Here is a 13,314-nt window from a genome sequence, read left to right as displayed (position 1 = left end):
TTGTGGGAATTTACTGATGCCATTTAGAATGTTTGGTTCTCTCAGGGATACAGGGCATTTGAGAGCTATTATACATAAATTTAACTTGTTCAAATATAGATAAAAGCAAAAAAAAAGCCCAACAAGTTTGGCTAGCTACTGCTTCTCCTGTTGCCGTAAGGACATCTTCAGGCTGTTGTAAGAATGAATCTTCCTTCTTTAAGGAAAAAAGGTCTGAACTTTACTAAATGGGCACTGACTGGTTTTAGGATATGCAGATAAAACTACATATTGTTGCAGAAGATTGGTCTTCTGCCAGCTGGATGTCTTGACTTTATTTAATTTTATTCAACCTCTTAGTCTATTTTAAAATATGCTGAGAAAGCACTTACATCTTCTAGTTTGATAGTTTGAATGCCTTTCAGCTCTAAAATGCTTAAATGCAGTGCTTTGAAGCAACTCTGTTACAGGCTCATGCCAAATGTCATCTGTATTAAGTAGACTAATGATGAAAATACATAAGTACATCATTGAAAGGCAGGGTGTATATTTTTGTATTGGAATTTGTTCCAAATTTTGTAGAATGAAGGTTAAATAACAAACTGCCTTATTTATGTAGTGGTTTTCATCTTGAAGGAATCTTCTGCAGGCTTCTGCCTGGGAAATTGCACTTTTCCACCAAAGTCATGAGTTTCAGTTAGATTGCTTGTGGATTTATTGTGTTAACAGCTAATGATTCACAGGTAGAGCAAGAAATTTGTAGTAGTTATGTATCTCATAACAACAGCGTTATCAGTCACCAGAAGAGGGCAGATTCTGATCTTTCAGGCCCAAGTCCTTTTTAGTTTTTGTGGATATTTTTTAGATAACATTTGCAAATTGCTGTCTAAATTGTGATTTCTTCAGCTGGAATTCAACCAGTTACATAAATGTACTGCTTTTACTGAAAGTGTAATGAGATACGTAACTACTACAAATTTTCCATACTTTCAGGGTTTCTAAATTGGGTCTTCAGATCACAGAGACAGGAATGTAAACCTAAACAAAAAGACAACACGTGATTGATAACAAATCATCCTCTTCAAGGTGTTCTCTGAAGGCCTTTTGTCTCCTTTATCTCCCTGCTTAGACCTTTCCTAGTAGAAAGAATACAGCACCATTTTTCAGTTCATAAAAGTAACAAGATACCAGAGGTAGCAATTTTTTTAAATAGTTTGGGTTGTTGGTTTAGGTCAGAAATTTTTCTTGTGTAAAATAGATGTTTTTATTAACAAGCAGCTTTTTTTATTTTAACAAGCATGCTTTAGAACTAAATTATGGTGAATGTGTAGCACTTGCATGACTTATTTTTGGTTTTGTTTTTTTTTAATATAGATAAAGGACCTTAAACAAGAAAATGATCACCTGAATCAAGTGGTCTTATCCCTGAGACAAAGATCTCAAGTGAGCAGCGAGGCAAGAGTGAAAGATATTGAAAAAGAGAACAAGATCCTTCATGAAACAGTTACAGAAACTAGTTCCAAAGTCAACAAGCTAGAATTTGAGAAGAAGCAGTTGCAAAAGGATTTTGACCAGGTTAAAGAAAAAGTGGAAAGAGTGGAAGAAATGGAGAAAGAGCTCCACCGGCTGGAGAAGGAGAATGAACAGCTCACAAAGAAGGCAACAGCAATGAAAACAGTAACAAAAAAAGTTGAAGTTCTTCAGCAGGAAAATTGGGATCTGGAAATGGAAAATAGGAAACTCAGAAAATCCCTGGACACATTCCAGAACGTTTCCATCCGGCTTGGGGACCTGGAAAGGGACAACAAGCAGTTGGATGAAGAAAACCTGGAGCTTAGAAGAGTTGTGGAGACCATGAGATTTACCAGCACAAAAATGGCACAGATAGAAGCAGAAAATAAAGATTTGGAGAGGGAAAAAGAGGACTTAAGGAAGAATGTGGAAATGTTAAAAGTGCTGAGTAAGAAATCAGAAAGGCTGGAGCTAAGTTATCAGAGTATCAACTCTGAAAACCAGAGACTTCAGCAAATGCTGGAGAACAGTAACAAAAAGATCCAGGATCTAGAAAAAGAAGTACAGGCAACAGAGAGTGAAAATCAAGTCCTTCAGAGAAACCTTGAGCAGCTGAAGATTTCTGCTAAAAGTCTGGAAAGATTAGAAAAAGAGAACAAAGTCCTAGAACAAGAAATATCTCAGCTTGAGAAGGACAAAAAAGTGCTGGAGAAAGAAACAAAACGGCTTTGGCAGCAAGTGGAGCTGAAAGATGCTATTTTGGACGATAGTACAGTAAAGTTGGCAGTTGCTGAGAAAGAAAACAAGACACTAGAAAAGGAAATAGCTCAATTCAGAGATTCATCTAATAAGCTGAAAGAATTTGAAAAGGACAACAAAGATCTCATAAAGCAAGTTACAATTGATAAAAGAACACTAGCTACATTGAGAGAGGTAAGAAAAATAATAATACAATGTTGTTTTATATTACAGCTCCGTGAAGTCACAGAGGAAGCCATCTGTTCTATGACTGTTTATGACTGTATAAGAGATCTTCACAGCCTTGCTGGGAAACACTGCATAGTGTAGTCTCGAAAGATGCAACCTTCCAAAAACTCGGCGACCACAAATGAGTGTCTCCCAATGAAATGTTCTTAATGCAGAGTAGAGTTTTAACACAGCTCCCACATCACTGATACTGTCTCTGACTACCAAATTGTTTGCTTACATGAAAGTTTCCAATTAAGCCTGGAAATGAGCGCATTTGTTCAGAACATGCTAACATCCCCATTCTAAAACAGACTTCTCTGGGACCTGAATCATCCCAGGTAACCAACTTGCCCCTTTCAGTAACAGCTGAACTGAACTTTTCTTTAGGTCTTCCTGCAGTGTTTTTCCCCCATAAGATTCCACACAGAGTGAAAGAGTCGTAAGCAGCACTGTTAATAATCAGCAGTGATGTCTTCCTGTGCCTCTATCCACTGCAGCATGCAGTATTCATGCTTTTGCCTGTAGTCATCCTTTAAAAATACACCATTTTCATTACCACATTGGTCAACCAACTATGTGTGTGCCAGAGCCTGGCAGTCTTAGAAATGGCATGTGAGCTGAATCAGGCTGTTGCAGCTTTTTGTTATTGCCTGCTCCAGCTGCTGCTGTTCTGCCAGGAACAGGATTTCCTGTGAAAGAGCATTCAAAGTAAAACTGTCAGTGTTACAGTAGCTTGGTGAAATGAATAAGTTCAGCGAGGCTAATGCAGTAAGCAATTACTTATTTGGGTATCTAGTTTTATTTTACTATTTGAAGCAGTAGTATAATTTTCTGGATGAAAAATAAACAAGTTGCTTCTATTCTGCTTTCCATACAAATAAATAAAATAATAGCGTTTCTGAAAAGACTCCTTTATAATCTTTCAGTTCGCAAACAGTTGCAAACTTCCAGTTATGCAGCTCATACATAAACATATCTTCTCCCATTTACTTTCTGTGGAAGAGTTCCTGTATGTTGAAGAAGGGATTTGTTTACAAACCATAGATGAGCATTGATCTTAACATTTTTTTCCATGGTTGTTTAAACATGTGACTAAATTTATCGTATCACAGAACTGTTGAATACCTACATATGTTTAACAAAGTGTCTGTTATTGTGGATTTATTCTTCTGTTTCGTATTCAGGTTTATTTTTTCTTTCTTGATTTGCTTCAGTAATTTTGGGCTTTTTCCATTTCGTGTTGAAGAAAACTTTTGAGCAGAAACATGAGCAATGTAGGTCTTCAGTGGTATGCTTGCAATTCAGAAAATTTTGAGCGTCAGGAACGTCTGAACTTCACAATGCACCGACAATGATTTGTCCTTTTTAAACATGTGGCTGGTGCTGTCCTCACTTCTTTTTGGGCTCAGAGAGGTGGGAACTCCCTCTGGTGGTGCCAAGTGCCCTGAGCTGCCCACGGCCATCATGCTGGCAGCCAGCAGGAGTCTCCTGGCCTGCTCTCATCCCCTCTTTTGACAAGTGGGAAGGATTCCAGCGCTGGCGGTAATAAATCAGTACAGTGAGCAAGACTAAGGTCAAAAGAAGAGTTTTTAAGATTTATTCTGAGTAAGCTATAAATAAAAGCCATCAGTTCAGTTTTGCATTCATCTGGCACTGATGAAGATTTTAGACTGACCTTCTTGGGACTGAGATTTTATCTCAACTTTTTTTTAGTGTTCTTGAATAAAATTTATTGTGCTGGATAATTATCACCATCCTTTGCACAGCAGCTAATTATTTAGTACTGTTACAGGATTTGGTTCTGGAGAAGCTGAGAAGTCAACAGTTGTCTAGTGAGCTGGACAAACTGAGCCTGGAACTGGAGAAGATAGGATTGAGCAAAGAGCTGCTGCTACAGGATGACAATGGCAATGATGACACGTGAGGAAACTGAGATCTTCTAATCATTCTTTTGACTCTGAAGGCCTTTCCTCAGCTGAATTCTCAAGCCCTCTGCCTTTCATTTTGGTTCTCATCTGTCTCTCTTCAGTTCTCCATACCCATATTTCTCACATTAAGCATGTTTTTCTATGCTTGGCAGTATACTTCAAGTTTTGCAACTTCAGTATAAGACTTCAAGTTTTATTTGGAGGAAGGAGAAAGTGCCATTTTCACTGTCCATACCAGTCAATCCCTTTGTTGAGCAGCTAGATAGCTATTCTGTGATCCACTGTGTATGTTCCTTCAGGTATTCTTTTCAAGTAAGAATAGTGTCTAAGTGTCCATTAGATGGTGTGTGTCATGACTAATAGGTGATCCAACCACCTGCTAATATAAACACACAGCTGTGAACAAAGAAACCCTAACAAGAAATGTGTACAGGCCTCTTAGTAAGACCTAGTTAGAGAAACAAACTTGCCTTTCAGGAGCCTTTAGTGCTTATTGCAGATTTTTGTCTGTGTTAAATATGTAAAAAAGAGACGTGAGAAGAAATCTGTTGTGTAATTATGGTAAAAACAAAAAAAAAAACTTATAATCATATGGTTGTTAGATATTTCTATAGAATTATGCTTATGTGACCCTCATTAAAATTGACAGAATTTTCTTAAAGCCTGTTCCCCAGGTATAATGTATTGGGGGTATCTGCAGCAATAGAGGAACAAGCAAATGTATAATGTATCTTAAGATTAGACCAAGTCTTCCATGTGGATGGTTTCTCGTTTCTTATTGGCAGATGGTGAAAAGCATTTCTCTTGTCTTTCAGAAAATACAAGATTCTGGAAAGCAAAACTGAATCAGCACTGAAAACAACACTAGCTGTGAAGGAGGAAGAGATTGCAGTGCTGGAAGCTCAAGTGAAAGACACCCTGAACTTGAATCAGCAGTTACAAAATGATCTAAATATGGTAAGAGTAGTTCTGCACATTCATTTTGAAAGTGAGCAAGAACAAGTTGTGTGTACTTTTCTCTCCTACCGCATTCATACACCTTGCAAAAACTTTTCTGACTTAACTGTTTTCACATGTAGCAGTCTGTATAATGACACCAATTTCACAGAATTGTAGAGTCATGGAATTGTTCAGGGTTGGCAAAGACATTCAAGATCATCAAGTCCAACCGCAACCTGACCATGCTACCCTAACTCTAACAGCCCTCTGCTAAGTCATGTCCCTGAGCACCACATCCAAATGGTATTTAAACACATCCAGGGATGGTGACTCAACCACCTCCCTGGGTGGCCTGTTCCAGTGCTTAACAACCCTTTCTGTAAAGAAGTTTTTCCTGAATGCCAACCTAAACCTCCTGCAGTGCAACTTCAGGCCATTTCCTCTTGTCCTGTCACCAGTGAGAAGAGACCAACCCCACTCTCGCTGCAATCACCTTTCAGGTATCTGAAGAGAGCAATAACGTCTCCCCTCAGCCTCCTCTTCCCCAGACTAAACAGCTGCAGTTCCTTCAGTCTCCCCTCGTAGGACATATTCTCCAGGCCCTTCACAAGACTTCTTTGGACCTGCTCCAGCACCTCAATGTCCTTTCTGTATTGAGGTGCCCAAAAGTGAACGCAGTACTCGAGATGGGGCCTCGCCAGTGCTGAGTACAGGGACAGGATGACTTCCCTGGTCCTGCTCACCACACCATTCCCAATACAAGCCAGGATGCCATTGGCCTTCCTGGACCACCTGGGCACGCTGCTGACTCGTATTCAGCCATCAGTACACCAAGGTCCCTTTCTGTCAGGCAGCTTTCCAGCCACTCCTTCCCATGCCTATAGGATGGCCTGAGGTGGTTGTGACCAAAATGCAGGACCTGACACTTTGCCCCGTTGAAACTCATACAGTTTATCTTGGACCATCGATCTGGTCTATCCAGGTTCTTCTGTAGTGCCTTTCTCCCCTCTGTCAGATCAACATTCCCTCCCAACTTGGTCACATTTCAGGAAAATTATTAGGCTGAGTTCCACGGCAGAAATTTTTAAGGTAAGGACTACTTGCAGATCTGTTTCCCGATGGTTTTTTTTTTCATTGTCACAGTGTTGTTTTTCTGTCTTATTTAATGAAAGCATAGTCTGAAGAACAATGCATTTTAAACTTCCCACCTAAGAACAGGCTGCTTGTTAGGTGACAGTGAGCTTGAGTCAAAAGGCACCTTACCAGGTAGCCAATAGACGTGGATTCCTCCACCTGTCTATTTCTTAGTTTCTCTGCCTGTGAAATGAAGATAATGGTCCTTCAATCCTTTGAAATGCCTATAGTTAAATAAAGGGTATGCGTTTCTTCTCTTTTAAGATAAAATCTTAATATATCTCTTTAATATAAAATCCCACTATTGAATTAGCAGTGAAGGTTTTTCATTGTTTGTTTTGAAGATAACGAAGGACCTTGATGCACTTAAGCAGAATCAGCAGGATGGGCAGCAAGCTCAGAATTCACTGAAGTATTCTACAGAGAAGCTCATTCCCAACCACCAGATGAGTGAGAAATTGGACACAGGACACCGAGAGGCTACCATGGAGCTGCTGAAATTGAAAGACAGGGCAATTGAATTGGAAAGGAATGTAAGCTTTCTATTTCCTGTTATCCTGCACACTTTCTTGTGACCGTGAGTGGGTTGTTGGGACCTGGGTTTTGAACTTAGAAGAATCTGGTGGGTTTTCTGGAGCACCTGATTCTACCAAATTTTTCTGGTATATCATAGGACTTCTCATAGTCCAAGACATTATGTCTTGAATGACATCTCTCTAGGGATGAATCCAGGTATCAACATCTGTTATACCTTGATTTAGTTGTGAAAAGAGATATCTTTTGCCCTTTGATTGCAGAATGATCTTCACTAATTACTTCTTATCCTTGATAGGACTGCAGGCAATCAAAACAGCCATTTTGTTTCTTCCTTATCACCCTTTCAATCCCATCTGTCTTTCAGAATGCAGCCCTGCATGCTGAGAAGCAGTTACTTAAAGAACAGCTGAAGCATTTGGAAACACAGAATGTCTCTTTCAACAATCAGATCCTGACACTACAGAAGCAAAATATGTTCCTTCAGGAACACAATACTGCCCTGCAGACACAGACAGCCAAACTCCAGGTCAGGATAACCTTGTACTTATGTGCAAGGTGTAACCAGAAGGTGGAGCTTAGATTGAGACCTGAATTTCTCCAAGCTAGGAGGGAAATTGATTCTATAGCTGATTTATTTTTATTATAAATGTTGTTATTTAGAGAGAAACTTCTACAATAAGGTAACAATGCAGCAAAATACAAATGTTATTTCAGAAGCTGTACTGAAATAAAAGCATATATGCTGTTTTCGTGTTAATGCCATATCTGTGAAGAAGACTTTGGAAGAAGTGGAAAGGGGACAAAAGTTATCATCTCCAAGAGGCATTGTAGCTATGGGTTCTGAGGGCAATTCTTAGACTTCAGACAATATGTTAAGTTGTTGGTGGAAAGCAGATGCTTTTAAATGTTGCTTCTAATTTAAAAAAAAAAAAAAAGCTATTAATTTGAGAGAGCACGGTTTTAAAGGTCAGCATTGGATTAGCTGTCATGTTTTTATATTGTGAATTCTTTTTTATTTAAGCTTTTCAACTTGCATGTTCTCAGAATTTTTGGTTCCCCATACTTTGTTCTCACTTGCAATTGAAGTATGCAAACAACATAAAATTTGATTTGATTTGGAATCAGGCTTGTGAGAACTGCTGCCCCTGTACACAGTGATGCAGTTGGTTTTGTTGACTTTGGTTGAACTGAAGTTCTTACTTACAAGTACATGAACATGGAGTAACTTCAGCATTTGTGTGTGATTGTCAGAGATAGAGCTCAGTTGCAAATATTCTAGTTTATCTGGATTTTCAGGCTCTTGGTCCATAACAGGCCACTGCTAGCATGGTGGTGCGTGTGTGCATGTATAATATGGTGTATGCTTATACTGACGGCAATACTGAAGTGATGCCCAAGCATCCATAAATATCTTAAGTCTGCAAAGCAAACGGTGTGTTCTTGATTAACTGTGTGCTGGTATACTCTGCTAGTACATGTCTATTGCATGTACCAGTAGGTGTAAGTAACACTTGCTTTTCATTTGAGAAACTTTAGGTAGAAAATTCAACCCTCAACTCCCAGAGTGCTTCATTGATGGCCCAGAATGCTTTACTCCAGAATCAGCAAACAGCCAAGGAGAATGAAAATGAAAATCTACTGAAGCAGAAGGAGCAGCTTAAAGCTGAATATGAATCATTGCTTCAAGACCATGAACACCTTGCTTCATTACATGAACGTCAGTCCACAGAATATGAATTGCTAATAAACCAGCACAGCTGCCTGAAAACCTTGCACAAAAATCTGGATCTAGAACACAAAGGTCTTGGGGAGAGGTATGTTCACTGCACAGGAGAGCTAGAATGTGCTCATGCTATGGTCTTAGTCTTAATTGTTGGCTTCCAGTTGTGAACAGAAATTATTGTTTTATTAGAGTAACTTTTTCCCTTGAAAATGTGTTTTCTTATTCTTGCCATTATTAGGAGATAAGATGAGGGTATATGCAAAGCTGTAGACTTCAGGCCTCTGACGGTGGCAGATCACAGATGACTGATGATGTTTAGCATACATGAGTTTGGATCTTGGGGATGCTTTGTCAGAAGTAGCTTAAATCCCTTTACTTCAACTAAAGATCTTTGCTATAATAACATTCTGCCTTAAAAGATTTTTCTAGTTCTAGCAGGTAGTATCTTTTGTAGTTGTACGGTGATTTCTATAAGTCAAATGGGTAATTACTTAATTATGTGTATCTTGGTGAACAGTATAAATAATTGAAGACTGTTAATTCAAGCTCGTGACAAGGGAGGCTCTCTGAAGGAACCTCTATTGAGCTTGCCCTGAGATAATAATGTATTATTTATTTTCATCTATCTACCATCTAAGACTTCTGCTTCAGGCCCTGCAGCTGAATTGTGAAATCAGAGTGTTCTCTTCATTATTTAACACTAGTTACAGTCATTTTTCTGACAGTTGTCTGTGGATTGAACAATGAGTACTGTGGTACTGCATAAATCCCACTCTGCCTCAAAATATTAAATATATACATTTTATATACTTCTTAAAATTATTTTTTCTCCTCAGAATATCTGTAATCAGAATCAGTTTCTGTGCAGGAACACAAGTTGAGTTCATAGTAAGTCAGTGTTGATCCTTCAGAACGGACTTAAGCCTGGTGCTAAGCTTCTTCCTGAAGACAGCAGATCTGGCAATATAATGTACAATAGAGTGTGATAAAACACGGAAGTAATGTAGAATTGTAGTAAACCTGTTGTGATTAAAATGTCCACCCAGGGTTGTGTGACAGGACAGCTGCTTCAGCTGCTTGGATGTCAACTAAATGAGCTGTAAATGATTACACAGACACTGTTCCTGCTTACCAAGTCTCTCAGACTGATTAATGATTCTCTTTGATACGGGCTTTGCTTAAAATTATCACAGTGCAGTGTGTAGGGGCAGTTTGTTAGGCACCGTTTATTGATGAGTACCAACTATTAAACAGTCCTGACCTAAGGGAAAGAGTGGCTTACTGAAAAAAAAAAAAAAAAACAACAAAAAAAGGTTATCTCTAGTGATAAGTGGTCAAATCACCTTAGTAAATGTTAACCATTTGGACTCTGTTACTGAGATATGACTGTCAGTGAGAGACAGATGGTAACCTTCTTTGTACTCATAGCAGGTTGGTTTTGGCAGTTTTAAGAGTGTAGTGTTCTTTTCAGCAGGTCAGCTAGCAAAGAGACTTGTCAAGGTGGTGTGTCCACGGGCAGCCTGTATCTCCATTTGACTGCCAGTAGAAACAAGCAGCTTCAGTTAGCTTTTGGTCTCCTACCTTCAAGTACAGCCAAGGTCACTGAGGTTACACGTGTGGGCCATATTTGACACAATCAAAATGTTTTCTGAACCTGAGCAAATTTAATGAAACCTTCCTCAGCTGTGTCTGCATTGTCTTAGCCCTGCAGTGTGGGTTTAAAATGAGTTGAGTATAACTGCAGTAAAATGCCTGACGAGGCCCAGTAAACCACAGAGATGTGGGTTCAATTTAGGAAGAAAAGTGTCTTTAGTATGTTAGGACCATTTACCATTAATAGCAGTTTCTTCTGCAGTGAGCACAGAAAGGCTGGACCTCTTTTGCCTGCATTTTTAAGATTACTTTACATATTGCTCATTACTAAGGGGAGGTAATAACTTAGTAACGACAATTGATTGGCAGATGCTTGAGCTTTTCTTTGTGGCTTACTCTGGAGAGGACTGTAATCCTACAGAGATGCTGGAAAAATTCATCTTGCTGGAAAAGCAGAATCCCTGCTGTGCAAGGTTACATATTGCAGTGATTTGTAGTATTATGTTCTCTTTGCCACACCTGGGCAAAGCTGGGTGCTCTTTAAAGTCTTCTCAGTTACAAGCATCCAGCAGCAGTATTTCTCCTGACAAATTAGCAAAAGGAGTGAAAAGAAATGTGATTGTTCAGGTCGAGAAGTGGACTGTGTCAGAGCCGAAGTGCGATTTATGTGCATGTGTAAGAACTTTAATAAACACTTTCTGTGTGCCTGGAGCTTAAAAAAATGGGATGAACATGTATGTTGAGTAGGCTACAGGCAGGGGTGCCTTTTCTGGTGGTAAAGCTTGTCAGGTTGCATAAATTTAGCTTAAATACTCAGTTCTGCATCTGGAATACAGGTATGTTTGCTTGGGGTTTTCATTTGGGCACCAGAGTTGCTACACTTTCACAGGTGGTCCCTTGTTTCTTTCCCTATCTCCTGGTATCTCGGGAAGCATCTGTGACCAACCACAGCAGCTCTTATGTTCAAAGAAAGCATGTACAGCTGGGCCAGACTGTTAAAAATGTACCAGTATACTGCTTCCCTCTGAGAAGCCCTCATTAAAAAAGCTGGCTTGGAGAAAAATGAACAGAGTTCCATCATAGGGATATGGCAAAAGAATTCACAACACAGGCTGTACAGAGGTGGCCAGGGTAATTTCTGCCAAGGGACTGACAGTGGAGTTTGTCTTCTCAGGCTCTGGATTGGAACATGGTCTTTCTTAAATCCTTCTTGGAGCTGGATGTGAAACCTTTCTTTGCTTTCATGTTCTTCCATTTGTCGTACAGACATTGAATTTGAAATGTCCTGGGGCTGAATGAATGAAGAACATAAATAAATAAGGTTAATTAAACTCCACTGCTGCCACTGCGAATGAATAGTCAAAAGTAGCTTTTGTGTGAAAGACAGGTATTTTCTGTGTGGCCCTTCAATTGGGCTGGAATTTAGGACAGGCTATAATTTGACCCTGGGAGGAAGAAAATGGTAGCCTGAAAGAAGAACAAGCTGGCAGGAGTCAGTGTGTTTGGTGCTGTCTGCTACTTTTGATTTTTTTGTTTTGAAGATTTAGTGGCTGCAGAGTAACTGTGCTCTGCTGAGATGAGAGTCAGCAGTGGCAGGTAAGACGCGCAGATGATGCTTGTTTGCTCCTGTTCAGGCACTGCTTTATCACTACTTTGTCACTCAGCTGCTGTTTTAAAAATGCAGGAGCAATGCTTCTCTGTGCCTGATGCAGGTACGTCTGCCAGGGATACTTTGGGGCAATATCCTATAATCATTTTCACAGAAAAACCTGCTCGTGAGTTTGACATCCACTGCACCAGTGTCCCCAGTGGCTTCTGCTTTTTTTTTCTTTTCTGTTTGTGTGTGTGACAGGAAAAAATCTGTGCACAGCTTGCAGTTTTACAAAGTGGTCTCAATCCACCTCATATTCTGCACAGTATTTCCTGAATGCAGGCAGCTTAGCAGCTCCAGGGAAGCTGAGCCCACCTAATCCATGCTGTGCCACCTGTCAGGGGAGTTGTTCCATAGCTCAATTATTCAGTGATCCGGAGATGAAAGTCGTGCAGACTTGTGGGCAAAGCTGTTTCCATGCATACTGTGGAATTCTTCAGCCTTGGTAAATTTTTGAATATACACATTTGTACAAAACTAAAAAGACAGGTAACCACTAATTTCTGATGTTTGTGGTACCACCTATTAACACATCTTAAAATAAATGAAGAAAAAAGTACAAAAGGAAGCTGAGAATATGCTATTTGCCTTTTGTAGATATACCAGTTTAATGAAACAGAAGGCAGAACTGGAAGAGTTGGAACTAGCTCTAAAAACTGAGAGAGAGGTCCTGCAAGAAGAAAGGAGATCAAATGCAATAACTGCTGGGGAAAATCAGAAGCTGAGGGAGGAACTGGACAGGTATGGCTCCCTCACTGAATTCTTGTAACAATTGTTGAAAAGTCAGTGATGCAGAATACGTTTTTTCTCTATTGCATTGTATTAATTTTAGCTCCAAAATACTTTCATTAATACATCTGTTTTTTTTTCTCAGTTCAGTCTTGTAATTTGTTCATTTTGTTTAACTTTAGATTATCAGCTTTGTGGATACTGTGAACAAAACAAAAGGTGCTTCATATATGGTCTCATTCTGGGACTTCTGCTCGTTAAAAATATGCCTCCACCTGTGATCCTGCTCACAAATCTTTCTGTACTGAGTTGTTTCCAGCACCTGTCTTTAAGCAGGACTACAAATACCCAAAGCTCTCAGAGTTGTTTGAAATGGTCCCTACTCATTTTTTTTCCCCATAGGAAAAACTTCATCGTGTCTTTTTTACAGTGTGCTTTAGTTATGGAAGTTAATGTAGCTGTTTCTTTTCTGTAACCAAAAAAGCTGCTATTTGTTAGTAGTCTAAAAAAAACTTAATCCTTGTTATTAATAATGGAGTTAGTGATTCATATGATCACTGTGTGACTGTGAACTCATACCAAACTATTGTTGAGGTAGCATCCAAAAGTAACGTAATGCA

The 13,314-nt window shown here is 39.4% G+C and overlaps 1 protein-coding gene across 1 annotated transcript in view; it reads left to right on the top strand.

The window, feature by feature from the left end:
- The window catches only part of CCDC88C (coiled-coil domain containing 88C), a gene marked incomplete at both ends in the record, with an annotated part of 85,372 nt that overhangs the window by 58,230 nt on the left and 13,828 nt on the right, over positions 1 to 13,314 (top strand). Inside the window, 7 exons of the mRNA XM_079536791.1 lie at positions 1,354 to 2,424; positions 4,253 to 4,380; positions 5,204 to 5,345; positions 6,806 to 6,994; positions 7,363 to 7,524; positions 8,535 to 8,812; positions 12,563 to 12,706. Coding sequence (XP_079392917.1) covers positions 1,354 to 2,424; positions 4,253 to 4,380; positions 5,204 to 5,345; positions 6,806 to 6,994; positions 7,363 to 7,524; positions 8,535 to 8,812; positions 12,563 to 12,706 — 2,114 coding nt within the window. The remainder of the gene's footprint in view (positions 1 to 1,353; positions 2,425 to 4,252; positions 4,381 to 5,203; positions 5,346 to 6,805; positions 6,995 to 7,362; positions 7,525 to 8,534; positions 8,813 to 12,562; positions 12,707 to 13,314) is intronic.

This window comes from Tetrao urogallus (assembly GCF_951394365.1).
Source record: "Tetrao urogallus genome assembly, chromosome: 6".
Taxonomy (NCBI): Eukaryota; Metazoa; Chordata; class Aves; order Galliformes; family Phasianidae; genus Tetrao; species Tetrao urogallus.
The sequence above is the reverse complement of the archived record's forward strand: the minus strand, read 5'-3'. Positions and strand labels throughout refer to the sequence as shown.